Source organism: Felis catus, chromosome E2 (assembly GCF_018350175.1).
Source record: "Felis catus isolate Fca126 chromosome E2, F.catus_Fca126_mat1.0, whole genome shotgun sequence".
NCBI classification, from domain to species: domain Eukaryota; kingdom Metazoa; phylum Chordata; class Mammalia; order Carnivora; family Felidae; genus Felis; species Felis catus.
In genome coordinates this window covers 31,012,116-31,035,073 of record NC_058382.1, presented here as the reverse complement: position 1 = coordinate 31,035,073, position 22,958 = coordinate 31,012,116, and the positions used below count along the sequence as shown (strand labels likewise).

General features: G+C 37.0%; 1 protein-coding gene and 1 non-coding gene across 13 annotated transcripts in view; both read right to left on the bottom strand.

The window, feature by feature from the left end:
• Positions 1 to 4,399: 4,399 nt before the first annotated feature.
• CHD9 (chromodomain helicase DNA binding protein 9) overlaps positions 4,400 to 22,958 on the bottom strand; it is a 236,562-nt gene continuing 218,003 nt past the window's right edge. For all 12 annotated transcript variants that reach the window (XM_045046396.1, XM_045046397.1, XM_045046399.1 and 9 more), the window contains 5 exons: positions 18,032 to 18,171; positions 17,530 to 17,751; positions 13,429 to 13,557; positions 10,602 to 10,706; positions 4,400 to 7,897 (listed from right to left, as the gene is read on the bottom strand). In XM_045046396.1, the coding sequence (XP_044902331.1) occupies positions 7,019 to 7,897; positions 10,602 to 10,706; positions 13,429 to 13,557; positions 17,530 to 17,751; positions 18,032 to 18,171 (1,475 nt within the window). In that variant the 3' untranslated portion in view covers positions 4,400 to 7,018. The remainder of the gene's footprint in view (positions 7,898 to 10,601; positions 10,707 to 13,428; positions 13,558 to 17,529; positions 17,752 to 18,031; positions 18,172 to 22,958) is intronic.
• On the bottom strand, positions 13,217 to 13,320 carry LOC111558188. Its single transcript, XR_002738774.1, has one exon. It is a non-coding gene; the product is annotated as a U6 spliceosomal RNA (small nuclear RNA).

The window sequence follows — 22,958 nt, the reverse complement described above, 5'->3', positions numbered from 1 at the left end:
TTTGGCTTTTGTATCAGGATGATACTGTCCTCATAAAACAAAATGGGGAATATTTGCTCTCCCATTTTTGGAAGAATATGTGATGAATAAGTGCTTTTTCCCCCCTCCTGTCAGAGTGACCACCTCATCCAGGGATTTTATCATGTTTTTCGTCATTGTTGTTATTAGTAATTTAATCTGTTAATTTATTATACTCTTTATCTTATTATAGCCTCTATTTTTTTCAAAATTTTTATTATTCATTTTTGAGAGAGACAGAACACAGTGGGGGAGGGGCAGAGAGAGGGAGACACAGAATCTAAAGCAGGCTCCAGGCTCTGAGCTGATAGCACAGAGCCCGATGCGGGCTCGAACCCATGAACCATAAGACCATGACCCGAGCCGAAGTTGGACACTTAAATGATTGAGCTATCCAGGCGCCCCTCTATTTTTTCTTGATTGTTTCACTAGTTTGTGTCTCAGAATTTGTCATTTCATCCAGGTTTATCTAATTTATTGGCATACAATTATTCATAATGTTCCCTTATGATCCTTTTTATTTCTGGAAGGATGGTAGGAATGTCCGCTTTCATTTTTGAATCTAGTCATTTGATGCTTCTCTTTTTTTACTGGCCAGTCTAGCTGAAGGTTTGTCAATTTTGTGGGTCTTTTAAAAGAACTACCTTTTGGATGTGATATCTTTTTTCTTTTTTTTTTTTTTAAAGTAGACTGTATGCCCAGTGTGGAGTCCAGTGCGAGGCTTGAACTCATGACCTGAACTGAGATCAAGAGTCCAAAGATCAAGGGACCTGGGTGGCTAAGCTAGTTGAGCATCTGTCTCTTGATTTTGGCTCAGTTCATGATCCCAGGATCATGGGATCCACCCCTGTGGTAGGCTCTGCGCTGAGCATGTGCCTTGCTTGGGATTCTCTCACCCCTCTGCCACTCTCCCCTTCTAAATGTCACTCACCTGACTGAGGCACCCAAGTGCACTGAGATTTTTTTCTTAATGTAGACATTTGCACTTACAGATTTCCTTTTATGCATCATTTGGGCTGCATCTCATATGTTGTGTATTTGTTTTCACGTATCTCAAAATATTTTCTAACTTCCTTTGAGATTGAGATTTCTAGGACTCATTGGTTATTTAGGAGTGTGTTAACTTGTACATAGTTGTGAATATCCACACTTTCTGACTTCAAACTTCATTCTATTGTGGCTACTTTGTATAATTACATATTTCCAAAATTTGACTTGTTCCATGGTCTATCTTGGAGAATGGTCTTATGTGCCTTAGAAGAATTTTTTTTCCTATTATTTGGTGATGTGTTCAACAAATGCTTCTTAGGTCTAGCTATTTTACTGTGTTGTTCAGATCTTGTTTTCTTGTTGACTGTTTGCCTATTTGTTCTATTGTTATTCAAAGTGGGAAGTTGAAGTCTTCAACTATCATCTAGGAGTTATTTTTCCTTTCAATTTTGTTACTTTTTTGCTGTATGTATTTTATGGCTCTGTTAAGTGCCTATAAAAGTGTTATATTTTCCTGATAGAATGACCCTTAAATCATTATAAAATATTCTCATTCATTTCTAGCAACATTTGTCTTAAAGTTTATCTTTTATGAGTACAGCCACTCCAGTTTTCTTATATTTACTGTTTACATGATATATTATAGATATATCCTGCATATTTATGATACAATGTAAGTAATTCATATATATCTAAGTAATTCACATTAACATACATAATTTAGATTACGATCAATGCAGGCATGTCACATCAGCGGAGACACTATATACTAAATAATGCTGGGACAATGCATAATAATTAAGGCACTAAATATTAAAAAAAGCAAACATGTACAGAATTTGGGTGTGAAAAGATTTTTCTGTGGAAAAATATCAGAAACTTAAAACGTGAAGTAATGGAGTATCTACATGACCACATAAACATGTGAAACTTTCACATTAAAAAAAACCAACAAAATTCACAGGCAAATTGAGAAAAATATTTACCACTTGTATAACAGGTATTGCAGAGAGAACAAGGACAGTTAATGCACAAAATACAAATGGCCTTATGAAGAGATATGAAAGACTTTATATTACTAATAATCAAAGAAATATGAACTAAATGTCTATCAAATTGGCAAAGATTAAAAAATAGTCTAATGCCCAGGGTTAGCTAAAGAGACATGGGGAAAGGAAGTAGTTTCATGGTCTGTTGTTGGGGTAGAAAATAATACAGTCTGCCTGGTCTTAAAACTCAAACATAACTATTTCATGCCTAGGTATTTATTCTAATGAAAAAATCTAAGTATTTGAAAAGACTTAACTACAAACGTACCATTGTTTAAGTAGTCCCAAACTGAAAAACATCTCAATGCTCAATAATTGGGCATTAAATAAGTTACGTTCCATCTATATAGTGGAATGAGAAAGTCCTTAAAAATGCTGTGGAAGATTCTTTAATGACATGGAAAAATTATCATGATATAATAAACGAAAAAAAGTTACACAATGGTATGTACAGTATAACTCCATTGTTATTAAAATAATATATATGTATATGCAAAGGAAAATGACCCAAAGCTTAACAGTTTTATCTCTGAGCATTTAACATTATGGGGGTCTTGGTTTACTTTGTGCTTCCCCAACTCCTCCTCCCCAAGCCCCCACCCCCCAAATTCTCTAGAATATGTACGTCTTATTTTTTTTAGTAAGAAAAGGGAAGAATAATTTAAAAATTCATCAAGATGTTATTTTTGCCTATTAATTTGGCAAAGATTACTTCAAAAGACAATACACAGTATTGGTAAGATTTTGGGGTGAGCACGCACAAAATACATGCTGCTGTGGTAGTATAAGTTGCTACTAATGGCATCATTGTAAACTTGGCAACACAAATCAAAATCCTCAAGAACAGAGGAAGTATTTTCACTTCTAGGGATTAAGGAAGTCACAGGGGTGGATGCCAAAGATGCATTTATAAACTTGAATGTCCACTTGTAAGTACATGGTTAAATAAATTCCATCTGTATGAGACAATACTAGGTGTTAAACATCACAACACAGGGTACTTATTGACATAGGTGAGTATATTAAGGGCAGAACAGTAAGTATAATACTGATTTAATATGAAAGTGTGTAAGTTTCCTAAGGCTACCATAACAAATTACCACAAACGGGGTGGCTTAAAACAACAGAAATTTATTCTCCCACAATTCAGGCCCGAAGTCCAAAATCAAGGTGTTGGCCGCGTCGCTTCCTTCTGGAGGCTCTGAAGCAAAATCTGTTCCATGCCGCTCTCCTAGCTTCCGGTGGTGGCTGACGTTCCTTGGTGTTCCTTGGCTGGTAGTAGTGTCACTCGTCTCTGCTTGTTGTCTTACAGCCTTCTTCCCTTTGTCTCTGTGTCCTCTCCTCTTCTTATAAGGAACCAGTCATTGGATTTAGGGCCCACCCTAATCTAGTATAACTGCATCTTAACTAATTACATCTGCCAGGACCCTATTTCCAAATAAGGTCACATTCTGGAGGTTTGGGCTTGACATAAATTTTTGTTGGACACGATTCAACCCACTACATGTATGTAACATACATATGAAGCACGTTGGGTATCTATATGAACAGCATTTATCTTGGGGTGGGTTTATGACTATTTAAATATATTTCTTTGTGCTTTCCTGCATTTTAAAATAAATAGCTTATGTACTGGAGTTGTATTTACGTAGAGACTAAGTTCTAAATTTGTTAAGGTGAACATTACTTGTAGTCAACAATCACTCTCCCTCCTATAGCTCACAAAATACAGAACATACCGTTTTGTACATAGTGTATTGTCTCCCCAAAACATCTAACATAGCCAATTCTTCCTCTAGCACTGTGTAGATTACTGTTCCTCTGATGAGCACTAGAGGAAGCAGTTGGCTTGGGTTTACATGCTACATTGTACAGAAAAGAAAATGAAGGGTCTTCTAAGCATGAAAGTATAGTTGAATGGCTTCCAAGTTAAATGAGTATATGATGAGAGTCTACTGTTCTACTTAATTAGAGGAAAACTAAATTTCTTTCATGTTTATAAAAACACCAAAACAATCATGATGAATTAGGAAAGACTCTTCAGACCAAGGGGGAAAAAAAAATAATTACTGATTTCCAAAACGTACTCCGTGAAGAGGTTAGGTATAGCTCTGAGTCTTTCTGGACTTTTTTTTTAAAGGTCATGGGAAGAAAACTTAAGGAAATAACGATATTGTGGATATAATTATAGCCAACTTCTCCTTTTAAAAATTCTTCCAAAGTATCCTTTTCTTTTAAAGATTTAGGACTACGGTTTCTTTTATAACTGGATTAAGATCAATTATATACAAAAGTCAATTTAAAAAAAAGGAGTATTGTCATGTACAGAGGCTGACATCATGGGTAGTCAAAGAATATGTTTAATAAAAAATAATTAAACTTCCATTTGCTCTATAGAACATCATAGAAAGTAATTTAATAAATTACAAATGACTTTTTAAGACGTTTGCTCAACTACAGAAAGCAAATTCAGACTACACAAAACACAACTGGTAAATATTGCAAATGTCCAAAAGAAAAATTAGACTAAGACTTGAATCATGAAACCTGAAACAAGAGCTATAAATACAAGGCAATAACAGCTATAATTCTTTTAGTAACTACCAACACATACTTGGATATCCTTTCAACTGCAACTTTAGTATTATGGAATTCTACTGATTTTTTTTTTTCCTTATAACCCTTAACTTTACACAACCATATTTATGCATTTTTTTGTTAAGCTGATAGCTGGACGACTTTTCCCCAATCAATACTAAGTAGAAGTGTCTTGAAACCCAAGAGAACATTTAAAGTTAGTATTAATGCTTTGAAAACTGCAAATTGCCTTATTACATAGAAAGAGAATCACTAAGATGTTAACCAAATTCATTTGACCGTAATTAGGAAAATACTTTATCTCATAAATTTGATATAAATTAGATTTTTAGTGATAAGATCTAGGGCTTTTTTTTTTTTCCTTTTATTTTTTAATTGGGGAAAGAAAGGAATAAAGATCATGTGGGTAGAACTAGAGGGAGAGAGGGGGAAATGTGGATGCTGTTGAAATACTTTCACCGGCAAACCAGGTTAACTGTGTTTGAGAAACTTTGGCTATCTCATAGGTGTATTCTAGTTAAACAAAAGTGCAATACTGCAAAGGGAACATACTAAATATGTAATATATCATTTTCATGATGAAGAATTACTACCCACTTCTCCTGGATGGGCATTAGAGTGACTATTGCTAAGACATTGCATAAAGGACTATCAATTCAAAGCACTATTTTGGGGAAAATACAAAAATCAATACAATCCCAATGGAAGTTATATGATTTTGTAAATACGTGTAACACTGTCGCTCTAATAAGGGGTTAGTTATTTTACACACAGAAACAATTTACTGGTAAAGATCTTGGAAAATCCAATATAATTGCTGGGTTCATGACAAAACAACAGAGTTTTATCAAAACGCACTGAAAGTTATTTTTTTCCTCTGGGAGAGAAGTGGGGTACTTCCCCCCCCTAAATTTATCCCCTCGCAAACTTTATCATGGACTTATTCAAGTACCAGAAAATGCTAACATCTTTCTCTCCTTAGGATGTAAATGATATTTTACTCCAATTCAGTTCTAATTGTTTTAAATGTATATGAAGGTGAAACTGGACCTCTCCATCTTGTCGGAATAGCAGCTTTAGCAGGAGAAACTGTATCACAAATCAAATATCAGACAGATTTTGCATGATAAAGGGTTCTAAGAAATTGATCAGAAGCCTTGGGCTTCGTTTTTGTGGTTTACAGGTATAACTTGTATATATTTTTTGAGATTATTCAAAGTGCATATTCAAAATGGGCCAACTCAGTATATTTAATATAAACTGATAACCCAACACTGATTCTGGGCAACATTTCATCTGCTTCTACCTAGAAACTCAAAACGAATTCAGACTGTTCTGCATATTACTTTACCACTATCCTCTGTTAATTCTGGAATATTTCCATGACATAAAACACAAATAGAAATCTACACAAATAAAGCAAACAAACAATTTCTTTTACATGAAGTATGCTGTGTTGAAAGTTCTTTTCAGTGGCATTTCATGAGTTTGCCTTTTCTGAACCCTGGAAACAGACATTACTCATCTGAGACATAATTATTTCTAAGAGGAGGCCAAACTTGGAAAAAGTGAAACTAAGTATGTCTAGAGGGTGCCAAAGTCACGTGACACAGGATTATTTTATGACTTGATTTTACCGACAGCAGAGTTAAGCTCAGCAAAAAGCAAGTCACAGTTCTTGCCAGATTAACATGATATATAGGATGTGTTTAAAAAACCCCTGAAAACAAGTATAGAATTAGAAACGAATGTAAACTTCCTAAACTAACTCAGCTGAGGTAACAGGTAGCCAGTTAAATTGGCTGATTGGGAAACTTATTTCTTCTTGAAAACACACTTGTACCTGAATTGGAAGCATCAGCAGTGCGTCACAACACTAGAGCATTTTCATGTAATTAAAGCAATGGATGGCGATGTAGATTCTACAGCTTTCATGACATTCATTAGCTGCCCAAATTATTGCTGAGTTTTGATCTGTAAATTATAGGTGTCAAGGAGGCTGTAAAACTATATTCAAATTAAATCAGTAATATGCATAAAGTATTCTGTGTTCACTGCAAATATATTAAATATACAACTCTTATTGAGTATCATTTTCATAAAATTAACCCCCAACAAAATTATAATGCCTTTTGTTGCAATTTTACACCTTTATGTATTTGATAGTACATACGAGTTCAGAAACTTAGGAATTTTAAGAAATATTACATGCAAAACGTCTCTGAAAGCAGTTTGCACTTCTAAACAAAGAACTGAAATGTTCGGTCAGTAAGTTATTGATGCACTCAACACTGGGGTATTTACAATTAATAATTAAAGAAAAAAATCCAAAATCAGTTCATAATTTAAGTGCAGTCTGGGAATCAGTCTTCATTACTAGAATCTGAATCCTCGGATGATGACGATGTACTATCAGATCCAGATGAAGCATCGGCTTTCTCTGAACCCTCATCTGTGCTGTTTTCGTTGAGAGGACTGGGTTCAGTTCCTCCTTTGTCTTCCTGATCTCTAACTCTGGAATCCTCCTCCTTGACTTCTATGGACTTAGATGAGCCTAAGTCACTGTTTTTGTTTTTCTGTACATCAAAAGTATTGGACTGGGACAAAGTTGGAATATGAAGATTAAGGCCTGGAGTGAGAAGCATCCCTGGATAAAGTATATTGGAGAGTAGGAGTGGGTTAAGAGCTAACGGGTTGGCAGCTGCAGCTGTATTTAATGCAGCAGTAGACGATGTCGAAGGAGAACTTGACACAGAGTTTTCTCCCCCATTCTCTGAATTTTGACTCTCTGTCCTTTCTTTTTTTCCTTCTAGCTCCTTAGGGTCATTTCCCTTTTTTTCCTCTGTTCCAGATTCGGTAGGCTTTGTCAGGAGCCCTCCCATGCCCAACAGATTTGGTAATCCAGTCATTCCTGACAGCAGCATGGGGAACATGGCAGCCACGTTTTTAGCTTCTCCTCCAGAAGAAAGGCCAGCAGGCATTCCCATCAGCCCTGCAGTCACTTGCAGTGACTGCAAGTTTTGTAGGTTTTGCTGTAAGGCCTGAAGAGTTGTGAGATCCACACCTGGAAGTAATCCATTGGCCGACAAAGGATTGCCTGAAACACCGCTGGCAGTTGTAGCTGTGGCCGCTGCCGTGGCCTTCGCAATTCCACTTTTGGGCCGCCGCCCCCGCCTGCTGACCTCCTCTCTCACAACGGGACCAGTGAGAATACGCTCATACATACTTTCTGGAAGAAACCCCTAAAAAAAAAAAAAAAAAAAAAAAATCACCAACAACAGCTGTATTAAAATAAAATCAATAGCTATCAAATGAAATCCATAATTATTCAGAAACTTAGTCTGTGCCGATATAACATAATCAATTATGAAAGACATAGCCTAATTTCACATTCTAAGTGGTGGCCTGAAATAGTTCTTCCACTTATCATTTTTTTCACAGGGCAAGAGAGCAGAAGGAGGCCTCTAGCTTTCTTCCACACTGTGAGGCATACATTTGTGCAACAGTTCTGGAAAAAAGAAAGTCCAAAGACATTTTTTCATGAGGGCTGCTTCCACACCTTTACATGTCTCACATCACCAATGACTCTAAGAGACTAATAAAGAAGTGCCTCTCCTGCAGTCTAGAAGAACGATACGGAAAAGGACAGAGAAAGTACGTAAAAGGTTAAATGAGAGGCTTCATGCAAATCTTCTGTCACTTTGGGAACAGGGAGGGAGAGCCACAGCCACGCTGAAAAAGATACTCAAGTGATTCTCCCATGACTCTGGGCTTAGAAACTCTTAGAAGTCCTAGGAGTTTAGAATCTCTAGACCAGCACTGTCCAAGAGAAATACAAGCCACATAATGTAATTTTAAATTTTCTAGTAACTGCATGCATTAAAAACGGTAAAACAGAAATAGGTGACATTAGGGGCGCCTCAGTGGCTCAGTTGGTTAAGCATCCAACTCTTCATATTGACTCAGGTCATGACCTCATGGTTCGTGAGATCGAGCCCCACATCAGGCTCTGTGCTGACCATGCGGAGCCTGCTTGGGACTTTCTCTCTCTCTCTCTCTGCCCCTCCCTTGCTTACTCTCTCTCTCCCTCTCAAAATAAAGAAAAAATATTAGAAACATGTGACATTAATTTTAGTAATATAGTCTATTTATAAAATTTAACCAGTATATTATCATCTCAATATGTAACGTATGAAAATAAAGATATTTTATATTTTCTATTTTTTCCAAACTCAGTCTTAAAGACCCAAACCAGGGTAGGGGAATGGGCAAAATGGGTGAAGGGGAGTGAGAGACACAGGCTCCAATTATGGAATGAATAAGTCATGGGAATAAAAGGCACAGTATAAGGAATATAGCCCAGTGATGTTGTGATAGCATTGGCAGCTACACTGTGGCGAGCACAGCATAATGTATAAACATGTCAGCTCACTAAGTTGTACGCCTGAAATTAATGTAACATTGTGTGTCAACTATACTAAAACAAAATTCCAACCCAGTGTTTTACACTTGTTACACACACTCTGTTTTAGGCTGGCCACATTCCAAGTGCTCAATCACCACACGTGCTTGGTGACGACCGTTTGTGACAGTGCAGCTCCCGACAGCAGCTTCAAAGACACTCATGGTACTATTTTTAAATGGTGTTCTGAACTGATCAACTTACTTGTTTTCTTTACAAAAGCATTAGGGTCCACTGCAGAAAATAAGACAGCAAAAAAATACAAAGAAAAAAAATCATCCATAATTTCACCATTCAGAGAGAACCATGGCTAACGTTTCAGGATGTGTGTTTCCATTTTTCCCTTGTGCATATCTACAGATTCTACAATTCTTCCCACTTCTGTTTCTAAAATAAACAGAATCATAATGAACCTAGTTTTATAGCCTGCCCTTGTCATTTGGACACTTGTAGAAAAAATAGCTTTGTATTTTGATTGCTGAAATCAAGAGTTGGATGTTTAACCAACTGAGCCACCCAGGTGCCCTGATACAATTTTTTAAATAGTTGCACAAAGGGACATCTGGGTAGCTCAGCTGGTTAGGTGACTTCTGATTTCGGCTCAGGTCACGATCTCGCAGTTCTTGAGATCATGCCCCATGTTGGGCTCTACTCTGACAATGCGAAGTCTGCTTGGGATTCTCTTTCCCTTTGCCCTTCTCCTGCTCACCCTCTCTCTCTGTCTCAAATAAAAAATAAATAAACTTAATAAAATGAAATAAAATAGTTGCATAGTTTTCCAATAGATGACTGGACCATTAATATATTCCCAATTTTTTACTACTATACTATGATGAATATACTTAAACACCTTTCCTCACATCTTTGATTAGTCTTGGTAGCATTGCTCAAATAGTTATCTTAGAGGTTAAAATGAAAACAGATCAGCCTATGTTGATTCTGCATTCTAACTCAACAAGCATCTGAGAAATTTGTAACATGTGCTGCAAAATAAAAACTGTGAACTAAAAAACACTGTCACACGTTCATGCAATATTTGATTCTTAAAACTTAATCTCTGGTATAATTAAATGGCATCTAATTTTCCCTTTTGAGTATAATCGACACACAATGTTACGTTAATTTCAGGCGTACAACTTAGTGATCTGACAAGTTTATACATTATGCTGTGCAGCTACCGTCCGTCCTGTTACAGTGTCACTCACTGTATTCCTCATGCTATGCCGTTTACTCCCGTGACTTACTCATATTCCATAACTGGGAGCCCATACTTCCTGCTCCCCTTCGTCCATTTTGCCTCCACCTACCTCCCCTCTGTATTTAAAGATCTGATTCTGCTTTTTGTTCTGTTCTGTTCTGCTTTTGATTTTTGTTTTTAGATTCCACTTATGAACGGAATCATATGGTAGCTGTCTTTCTCAGTTCGACTAAACAGCATCTAATTTTTGAGATGATGCCTGAGTTAGTATGTATGAAATACTCACAGACTGCTTAACAACATCTCCCCATTCAGGAGCCACGCCATATTCTGAATTTTCTTTCAGGAATCGACATAAATCTTTTAAAGGGGGAGCAAATGCACCTCCAACCTGTAAATGAAAAACAGACGGTTAGATAAAGATACTACTAAATATGAAGACACTTCTTGCTTTTATTCTGTGCTGTACAGAGTTTATTTCTTGAACCACCTTTGACAATCTTTATTAAAAAGGACTACCACAGGCCAGAAGCACTATTAATATAACATACAGACATGTGGCAATGTAACTTTTAAATGCTTTAAGTGACTAGAATAGTAAAACAAATAACCACCATTTACTCTGCACTTACTATGCTGGATAGGTGATATCGCCTAGTTAAGAGCATAGAGATACCCTTTGGAGTCAGACTTACCAGCTATGTGAACTGGGGCAAATCAATAAATCCCTCTGAGCCTCAGCTTTCTGATCTGTAAAATGGGGATAACAATACTTCCCTTATAGGGTTTTATGAGGATAAAAATGAGACAACTCAAGTGCTTTAGCACAGCATCTAGCACATAACAAATATTTTATTCTTTTTATTATATGCCAAGTACGCTAAGGATTTTAAGTATATGACTTACTTTAGTTCTCACTATATCCTTTGAGACAGTATTATTTCTGTTTTTCAAATGAAGGAATTAAGCCTAAGAGAAGTTATATAAATTGCCCAAAGCTAGCTAGTTAGTGTTAGGGTCAACTTTCAACCTCGGGTCTCAAAAACTCACGCTCTTATCTGTCACATAAATTGAAACCTTAACTATAAAAAATATGTATATTTTTTGAATGTGAAAAGCGATACAACCAATCAAGTAATCACAATATGAGAAAATTTAAAACCTATATATAATAGTTAGAATGAAATTAAAACAAAATGATTTGGACCTATCAACTTCATGTTCCTTTGGAGCCTAAAGATACTTCGTAAGTCCTTTGTCCATACCTCTCTGGACGAATATATATTATCTCCCGACAGGACACAGACAGGATTTTAATGTGGCCAGGTATAATACCCGTACGTAACCTTTTCTAGAATTTCCTACAGTCTTTACTTAGTCTCTGCAGTTTCTGTCCTAGTCTCCTTCTCTTTATCCCCTTCATTAAGCTCCAATTTAAATGGAGACCCTCTGGGTGGTTTATGGGGATTTAGAAGGTAGATTCTTTTCAAGCCTTAGGCCTGTACTCTAGAGACTCTGAACAAGAACTAACTATAAATTAAGGGAAATGAATAGGTCCCTTATCAGGTTACCACAAATTAAAATAAGATTAGGAGTGTTTGATACCTAACAAGTAAAAATACAAAACTGTTCCATTTCCTTAAAACTGGCTAAGACAAATTTATCCATAGCTAGTAATGCTAATTTTTGTTTTAAGATGAAGTGCAAAGATTTGTAACACAATCTACATAAGCACAAAATTAAGTAAAATGCTACTAGAATGTCATCTTGTTCTTTCCCTAATACACCTATGACATCATTTTAAAGTACTAACAAAAGCTGAATAAGCTATCTCTACAAAATTGGGGAAAGATCTGTATTAATTTTAATGAGTTGGCACACATAACAATATCAAAACAGTTGTTAAATTAATTTATGAGTGAAGGAACTCAATGAAAAATCTGCTGTTCTTATTCTGAGGTCATCTTTTTCTTTATTTTGTTGCATGTTCAGCCGTTTAAAAAAACAAAACAAAACAAAACAAAAAAAACACAAAATAAAAATACCGGAGCTATAAGATTACAAAAAGGGCGTCCAAGTGTTGTATCATTTATGCTGTGAGTTGAAAGAGACACCTACCAATCCAAACATAAACAAAAACAATTTGGGGAAACAAATGTTGAGCCACCTTTGGTTTTAGAATTAGAATTTGGAAAAACCTGACTCTTGCCATTCATCAGTCAATAAAGCACTAAGACAAACACAGCAGTGCCCTTATTCTATAAGGGACCTTTGTTTAAGACATTCTATTTTCATCTATCAGAAAATTACGCAATATGTTGATTTTATTTATTTTTCCAGTTTTTAAAATTATTTATTTTTTAAATTTACATCCAAATTAGTTAGCATAATAGTACAATAACGATTTCAGGAGTAGATTCCAGGGATTCACCTCCTACGTATAACACCCAGTGCTCATCCCAGCAATATGCTGATTTTAATCACTTTATGGCCACCTGACAGGGAATAAGTGATAAATATATAAATCCATGATGGCTGTGACGAGAACGTCAGAGTTTCTCAACCCGTGCACCATGGACATTGTGGGCTGGTGCTGTAAGGGATTATCGTCTGCACTGGAGAACGTTTAGCAGCATCCTTCCCCTGCCTACCACCACCCCACGTCCCAAGTTGTGGCTACCAAAGATGTCTCCAGGCATGGGCAAATGTCTCTGGAAGACAAAATTGCTCCCAGTGAGAGCCACTGCTTTGGATGTGGTGCTCCTGTGCAGTGCCACCCTGCGTAGGCACAGACATGTGAAGTGACTTGCTTATTTCGTTCCACAGCTTAGCCAAAGATGCGGGATTTGAAATTAGACCGTATAAAACCACAGCCCGTGTCTCTTCTCACAAATCTGCTAGTTAAATATGGAACGCTTCAAGACCTTGTGCGTCATCTTTGTGCACGGGCCATGCTGATCTCCGCATCGTTCCAGTTTCATTCTACGTGCTGCCGAAGCGAACACAATACATCTGTCCAGGTCTGTTAGGAAACTGTGTATAATGAAACAGGGTTCTAGAGAAATCCTAAGCACTGAACCAATACAAAGGATTAACCACAAATATATAAATACCTTTCTGGCATTTCTTCTGTTAATCAGCTGAACACGTTCTTCTCCAGTAAGACTATTAACATCGAGTTTATTAGGGTTTCTGCACCGATGCCTCTTTTGTTTGGGCCTTCCCTCATGGAGCTGCATTCTCTAAAATATATAAGCAAAGAAATAGCTTTAAAACAGTGCAAACAGTACAAAAGAGCTGAACCAAGTTACTTAATACTGTAATACTGTATAATACATATTAGATATCTATATCTAACATTGAAGATTTTACTCTTTAGTTATACTTTAAAAGACTTAAACTTTAAATATTTTTATATTTAATACAGCTGACCCCTGAACAACATGGGGTTAGGGGTGCTCCCCCCTGCCATAGTCACAAATCCTCATATCTTGATTCCCCCCCAAACTTAACTGCTAATAGCCTACTGTTGACCAGAAGCCTTACTGAAAACACAAATAGTTGATTAACACATCTTTTGTATGTTATATGTGTTATATCCTGTATTTTCACCACAAAATAAGCTCAAGAAAATGTTATTAAGAAAATCAGAATGAAGAGAAAATACATTCTCCATACTGTGCTGTAAAAAGCCCATGTATAAGGGGACATGCACAATTCAAACTTTGTTTGAGGGTCACTGTGTAATAAAATACTAAGTAAGGCTTTAGAGTTACCGATAATGCTGGAGCAGCCTCCTGTAAATTGTACACTTCTTTACTTTTTCTCCTGACACATCGGGTTTTTTTCTGTGCTGATACAATCTGTATTTGTGCTAGCTGTGGCTCTCCTCTTTCGTCATCTCACTAATAGTTTTTATCTCTTCACAAGTAATCTCACAATACTAAAAGGTAGTACTTGCAGCTAGCAAGTGGCAGGATCTGGCAATAAAACTCTTTGCATCAGGCCATGCTGCTTATGTATACAGCTTAGCAAAGCAGGGCTTGATGTTTATAGCTGTTTCAGATCAATGAGAACATTGCAAGAGATGAATGCTCACACTCTTCTGCAAGGCATACCTGTCCTATCACAGCCTGGGCCTAAATTCACCTGTTCTGTCTAGTTACTACTGCCCCACTCGGTCCCCCACACACCCTGTGACATCAGGCTAGCCATTGTTTTATGAATGTGTCTTACAATCCTATCCTCTTTCAACTCTTCATAATTGTTTTATAATGCCTAGAATAGCCTCCTCTTGGGTTAACCTGGTCAAACCTACTTATTCTTTATCATCCATCAGTCATGTATGTCAGCTCTCTTTTCTTTCCATATTTCCTTAGACGCTTGGCCTAGGCAGAGTCATTCACATTCCTTTTATCTGTTTCTACGGTACTCTATACATACCTGTTATTATATATCTGTATCTATCATGTTATAGTTACTCAGCTCTAGACATATCCCAATAGAGTATGAGAGCCAAAAAATCATCAATGTGAAGTATCCTTCAGAAATCAAACTAACGGTTATCTTGTATTCTTTATCACAATGCTGCTTTTAAAAATATTTTAAAATCTTAATAATAGTATGTAATGTTATCTAAAACATTACGATAAAAAGTTTACTTGCAGTGAAAATGATGAATGGCTGTAAGTTTAAAAAATTAATAAAGATTCCTTTGCAGTGATGAGAGACAGACAGGAGAACCCTTTACAGACCACAGTGTACATGCCACGATGGCAAGAACTTTATATTGCTCGTGGTTTTATACTCCATCCCTTAAAAGAGGGGCTAGCACACAGTAGTTACTCAATAAAAATCTGTTGCCTAGATAAATGTTATTTTCTAACATGTTAAGTTACAGGGTTAAACTAATGATTCTCATTATTGTTAGAATTGCAGTATTCATTCTAAGATTATCCATCATATTTAGGGAAAATTTCTCCCCTCATAATTATAAGAGCTTTATTTGGCTTAAAACATTTTTTTTAATTTGTTTTTTAGAGAGAGAGAGAGAGCACACGTGTGAGTAGGGAGAGGGGCAGAGGGAGAGAAAGAGAACCTCAAGCAGGCTTCACACTCAGCGAGGAGCCTGATGTGGGGCTTGATCCTACCACCCTAGGATCATGACCTGAGCGGAAATCAAGAGGCAGACGCTCAACTGACTGAGCCACCCAGGCATCCCTATTTGGCTTTTAAAAAATCAAACACAATTAAAGTTTATTCGAGAATTAGTGGCATCCTTTGAGAAAACCAGGGATGTGAAAGGCATGTGAAAGTCAAGACTGAGGCGCTTGGTTTATTTCCTGGTGTCAATAATGGCAACGTAAAATTCTAGACTAAGTACGTATTACAGACACAAAGACCACTGTAGGGACTGGAGCTTTTGTAGTTCCTTTTCATGAAAAAAATAACAAGTAATCTTTTTCTGTTAATAAAATAACAACTTTACCTTTATATAGAATTTTTTAATCTTCAAAAGACTTTCAGTTTTTAATCACTGGCTCAGTGAATATTCATAGAAAGCTAGATACTATTCTATGTATCACGAATTATGTACTAAATAAGTCCTGGGGATACAAACTCCTGGGGTAACTAGGACATGGTCCTTAAGAAGCTCACAGAGTACTAAGACAACTTCACTGGGCTGTCCATTTAATCTTCATAATGAAGGCAGATACAAGAGGTCTGCTAGCTTCATTGTATAGAGGATCTGGCACAAATTTTGGTAATCAGTGTCTAATAGTAAAATACTGCAAAATGAGGGGCACCTGGGTGGCTCAGTCAGTTAAGCGTCCGACTTCGGCTCAGGTCATAATCTCACAGTTTGTGAGTTCGAGCCCCGCGTCCGGCTCTGTGCTGACAGCTCAGAACCTGGAGCCTGCTTCGGATTCTGTGTCTCCCTCTCTCTCTGCCCCTCCCCTGCTCATGCTCTGTCTCTCTCTGTCTCAAAAATAAATAAAAACATTAAAAATTAAAAAAAAATACTGCAAAATGAAATAACAGATTTCTATGAGTAAGAAAGCCATATGCCTATAAGATAGCGAGCACAAAGTATTTCAGGGGATGTAAAAATGCAAATGAAATATAACAATTCTCACTTTGATTAATGTAAACTCAATGTGCATCTGGAGAGACACAACAGCTATACTGTTATAGCCTGAAGAAGAGCTTAAAAGTAGTAGTTTGGACACTGGATTTAAGACTGTGTAGCTTGTAATATTTACTTAAAATTTTAGAATTTTAAGTTCTTTATCTAAAAAAGGTATAATAATGCCATTCTGATAAAGGTGTCATGAGTGTTAAATGAGATAATATACGTTAAGTGCTAATTATGATGCCAGGTACACAGCTAAATCTCAATACATGTTTAATATGATCATAGTATTTTTTTTTTTAAGTTTCTTTATTTATTTTGAGAGAAAGCATGTGTGTGAGTGGAGGAGGGGCAGAAAGAGAGGGAGAGAGAGAGAATCTCAAGTAGGTTCCACGCTGTCAGCACAGAGCCTGACATGGGGCTCAATCTCAAGAACGGTAAGATCATGACCTGAGCCAAAAATCAAGTCTTGCTTAACCAAGACTGAGCAACTCAGGCACTCTTAATAGGATCACTAGTATTTTACTTTATTTTTATTACTACTTTTTAATGTTTATTTATTTTTGAGAGAGAGAGAGAGGGAGAGAGAGAGGGAGAGAGAGAGACAGAGACAAAGTGTGAGAGGGGTAGGGGCAGAGAGAGGGAGACACAGAATCAGAAGCAGGCTCCAGGCTCTAAGCAGTCAGCACAGAGCCCCATGCGGGGCTCAAACTCACAAACTGTGAGATCGTGACCTGAGCTGAAGTCAGACACTTAACTGACTAAGCCACCCAGGTGCCCCTGATCATTAGTATTTTAGAATAAACTCCTTGAGGAAAAGGATTGGAAATGTTATCCCTTTATAACCTTCACTGGGTCTTACATGGTACTCTGTATATTGGAGGTGATTTTTACTATTAAGCACAGAATGGAAAAATGGAAAAAGGCACTGGTGGGGAAAATGGTATTTTTTTGTTAGCTTTCCTAAATCTTGGGCAGAACATGTATTTACATGAGTGGGTAAAAATTTATGCTTCATCAGCACAGATTTGGTAAGTCACAGAAATAAAGTTAATACCAAGATTTGGAAGGCATCACCTACAGGAATAAAAGCTCCTAAATCTTCCACGTAACCTGGGTGCTCCTTAAGCCATTTTTCCAAATCCTTTCTCTTTGGCGCATCATCGCCTGCAAGTCTTGTCCCATCTTTCAGGTTAATAACTGGAACTGGACTTTCTGTATCCGGAATTCCTTGAGGCTGAGCGTAGGACAGTGCTGGATTTATCCCTGTAGAAATCTGGGAGCTGGTTAGGCCTACAGTTACCTGTAGAAAAACACCAAATGAAAATTTTATTGCTATGCTTTATCATTCAATTCTTGGCAAAGTCCAATGAAGCAAATCTTTTTGAAGAGGAAAAAAGTAAGTTTTTCAAATTTAAAATTTTCATGAATCTTAGGCAGTGTTGGATGTCTCTGAAATAGAATCCAAAGTACAATCTAATTTCCTAATTAATATTTTTATGCTACAAAACATTCACAGAACAGCAATATGTATATTTACTAGGACTGAATTTTGGACTCAAGGATCAGTAGTTTTTACTTACATGATTAGGTGGTTTATTTCTGTTAAAAAAGAGGATGTCAACACCTTCTACATTCTTCCTCCTTCCCCGCCTTTTTTTGACTGTAGGCTGGTTGTCTAATCTAACTCCATTGGCACCAAGGGTTGACTGAACGGAAGTACCTAATCAAATAAAAAAATGCAAAACAGTGGTCAAAATCTAGATGTTAAGCAAATTAAAAGCAGTAATTTTTCTAAATATATGGAAGTGTTAGTTCTTACTTTACACCACCCCTATTCCTCGTTTGAAAACTTGGAAAACTATAATCAACTTTTTGACTTGTCTCTTCAAATATCCCCCCCTGATGCTCACACATCTTATCTTCCTCTCCCTTTTAGAGGAGGAAGTGTGTCTCACAGATAAGACAAATCCTTCTCCTTCCTCTGCAGCTACTAATTCCTACCTTTTCTGAAAGCTTGTTTTATCAGTCTACTTTCTTGTGCCCAAATACCCTTCTATATCAGATTCTTTTCCCTGACTTAAAAACATGGCCTAACTCAAACAACAAATAAACCTCTTTCAGCCTTTTATAATTCCCCAAACCTTCGAAAGGTTAGTATTTGTTGTGCTCTCTTTTTCACGACCAACTCCTTCCTCAATTTCCCATAGTCCGTTCCTGTGCCAGCTTTTGTCAGGGGTTTTAAGATCACCACTAACTTTCTAGTTGCCAAGTTAAACTGACGTTTATATTGTCCCACATTTCAATAAAAATGTCTGTAAGTGAATTAATGTCTGTAAGTAAATGAATTAAAGTTCCATGCATTCAGCCATTTTTTTCCAATAAATACTTATCGAATAGCTTGTACGTAGGTACAAGGTCCTACAATGGTTAGAAGAGGAGTTAAATGGTGTTCCTGTCCTCAAAAGTACATAATCTAGAGCTCTCCTTAAAATACTGTTAAGGATGAGATGTTTGTTTAAAATAATTCACAGCTTATAGTGAGAAATGCATTTTTAATCAATTCAAGGAAAATTTTTAGAGCAAGTCCAGGGTGTCCCTGAATAAGGAGTTGCCCATTGGCTGGCTGTGCAACCTTATGGAAGCCACTTACCTTCATCACATCTCAGTTTCAAAAAGGTACCTTAAATCATATGGTAAGGAATTGCTAGTTACAATGATTAAAAAGTAGGTTTGCATATAAAAAAAGCACACTAGGAATGTGACATAACTTTATAAAGAAAAGCTTTCATTATCCACCTAATGAATTTCATTATAACCAGATTCACAAAACATTATAAATGATTTGAAAATACTTTCACTATAGCACATTTTACTTTATTTTTTTAAAGGCTTATTTTTGAGAGAGAGAAAGAGTGAGAACGAGAGTGAGTGAGAGAGAGAGAGAGAGAGAGAGAGAGAGAGAGAGAGAGAGAGCAATAGGGGAGGGGCATAGAGAGGGAGGGACAGAGGATCTGAAGCAGGTACACAGATAGCAGCGAGCCAGATGTGGGGCTTGAACCCATGAGCCTTGAGATCACGACTTGAGCTGAAGTCGGATGCTCAACCAATTGAGCCAGCCAGGTGCCCCTAGCACATTTCAGCTATAACAAAAAACTAACTTTCCCAAAGTACCATTTTTAAAGTACTATTCTTTAAAAAAAAATTTTTTTTTAAATGTTTATTTTTGACAGGGACAGAGCATGAGCGGGGGAGGGGCAGAGAGAGAGGGAGACAGGCTCCAAAGCAGGCTCCAGGCTCTGAGCTGTCAGCACAGAGCCCGACGCGGGGCTCAAACTCACAGACGTGAGATCATGACCTGAGCCGAAGTCAGACACTCAACCGGCTGAGCCACCCAGGCGCCCCAAAAGTACTATTCTTTTTTATAAGAACTTCTCAAAACTTCCTATTCTTTTTTTCTTTTCTTTTCTCTTTTCTTTTCTTACGTTTATTTATTTGAAAGAGAGAGAAACTGCGAGCAGGGGGTGGGGCAGGAAGAGAGAGAGAGAGAGAGAGAGAGAGAGAGAGAGAGAGAATCCCAATCAGGCTCCGTGCCATCAGTGTAGAGCCTGATGCAAGGCTCGAACCCACGAACTGTGAGATCATGACCTGAGCCAAAATCAACAGTCAGACGCTCAAACTGACTGAGCCACTCAGGTGCCCCATGACTTTCTATTCTAATATGAATGAAATACCTTGTATTAGCCCCTTTCCAGCATGACCCCCAACCCTCAATCCCTACCCCAGCTCAGTTTTTATGTTGTGTATAACCTAGATTCACCTTTTCTAAGCAGGCTCTGATTTCATACAAATATCTCTCCAGTAGGGATTTACATACTAGCTATGTCAATCTTATCACAAAACCATACTATCAAGTCTCTGGTTCATGCTATTCTCTGCTTCTCTTCCACCTCTCCTGGGAAGGTCACACTTTCCAGAAAGACCATTATCTAATCTGCCTCTTATAAATCCTTTTCATTTCTACCTCTTCCAGAGGACTCTGCCTAAGTTTCTAGACAGCAGTGGCTCCCCTCTTCTCTGGTATTTAGTAACTATAATGTGCTGTGTGGCGAAACATATTATCTTGTTTTGTTAATGTCTGATATTTAAATTTTCTTAAAGTTTGTTTAGATTTGAGAGAGAGAGAGAGAGAGAGAGATAGAGAGAGAATAAGAGTGCAAGAGGGGGAGGGGCAGAGAGAGAGGAAGACACAGAATCTGAAGCAGGACAGCATAGAATCTGAGCTGTCGGTACAGAGCCTGACTCGGGGCTTGAACCCATGAACCGGGAGATCATGACCTGAGCCAAGTCAGATGTTTAACTGACTGAGCCACACGGGTGCTCCAAAGTCTTGTCTAATATTTTAACATGTAGGTCTTAGTCTACCAAGCAACTGAAAGGCAGACAGTGTCTATGTTTCTTTTTACTTTCTCTTTACTATATTTCCGGTGTCATATAAAAAAGTACTTAATTATCTCTGGAAAAACAACTGCATATACACCAAAGTGTGCATTTATAAACATACCCTATTTGACAATTCACAAACATATTTTCTTTGGCCAATTATATACTACTGTGATGCCCTTCCTTCCTTTTTTTCTTTCTTAAAAAAACTGAGCCACCTTGAGTTATTTCTGAGGGTGATTTTTATAAAAGTTACTGATTTAAGCTAGAATCCAAAATGGAAAATTTAACTGAATCTCCTTTATAAAGCTTGTATTGCCTTTGTCATAGATGTAATTATGACACTATTAAAAATAGCTTCTTTCTGCTAAATGTCTACGAGATGCCACACACTGAACGAGGTTTAACAAGTGTTTTCTCAAATCATCAAAAAAGAAACAATAAAATCATAGAGGTATTATTATTTTTTCATTAAAAATTTTTTTTAGAGAGAGAGCACTCATGTGGGAGAGGGTGGGGGAGGGGCAAAGGGAGAGAGAGAATCTTTAGCAGGCTCCACACTCAGCACGAGGCCCAGTGTGGGGCTTGATTCCACAACTACAAGATCATGACCTAAGCAGAAATCAAGAGTTGGATGCTCAACCAACTGAGCCACCCAGGCACCCCAACACAGAAGTAATATGAGGCCTATTTTATAAATGCGCTCAGAAACATTAAGTTACTGGCCTAATGTCACAGCTGGCAAATGACAGAATTAAACCCTAGGCTGTTTGGCTCTATCAACACCCTCTGTTCATTATTCCAGGTAGTTTCTGGAATGGGCTCTTTAGTTTTGTCTTACTGTAATTTATGCTATTTTACTATCCCCTTCATTAATTAAATTACATTACAACCTGTATCTTTATTGGAAACTTTCAGATAAAATTCAGAGGGACCCAGATAAAATTCAGAGGGACCCATATAAACATAAAAAGGGCCTAGGCTTTGGAATATTAAGAATTATGATAATAGTATTTATTCAGCATCTAATTCTAAAACCTGTGAGGTACCTAATTTTAACATTGGTTTAGCATTTAATTATGTGCCCGGCTCCGTATTAGCCACTCTACACATATTATTTATCTCAGCCAACAACTCTCTCCTACCCCAACCCTTCATTTCATAAACAAGAAAAGGGAAAAAATTGTTAAGAGATGTTCTAAGAGTCGAATAGGAAGGCAAATCTAGATTTCACATTTGCAATTAGTAAGATGGATGAGATATAATGTTTAGATAATAACTCTTCCTAGTTTTAATGTCTGAGGCTTTTTAATATTTTACATAGCTGCAGATTAGTGTCACAATTACTACTTATACTATTAAAAATAGTAATATTTGCCAAAGTAACCTTTAAATAACCTTAAAGGTGAAGACTGTACAATTCAGCTGCAATAGCAATAAAATGTTCAGATGATATTAGTGTCAATCCCATTTTATGGTGGAGTTAGAGTACAAGAAATTGTATTTCTAAACCCCACTTAGGTTAGTCAAAAGAGCCCACAGCTTATCTTCCCCATTTGTTCCCATTTTTCCCCTAAAAACACAGAGCTCCTTTAATACAATACTGTTAATGAAAAGCCCAGTTTGGGGATTTATACTTCAGTAGTAGAAGCATGGCTGATTCATATTTGAACTGCAATCTGTACATGTCTGAAAGTCCAGGAACTAGAGAATTACAATGAATGGTTAATGAATCTGTAAGTAATACTGACGGTACTAATTTATAATTTAACTATGATTTATAATTAAAAAGTCATGACAGCAGCAATTGGGAATAGCAACCAATTTAACACTTATAATAAAGCATTATTTTCCCAAATCGTAGGAGTCCCACACACTGTGCTCATGCACAGCAGGAGATCTGAAATGTTTTCAAATACTGCATGGCAACCAGATCTAGTAGAATACTGAAACAGGGTCCTCAGCCTTATGTAAATGGTAGGTGTAATGCAAATTCAAGTCACTAATCTGCTTTAATTGAAAACCTGCATTTTGTAAAGACTCAGCTGATCATGAGTAAAATTCTCA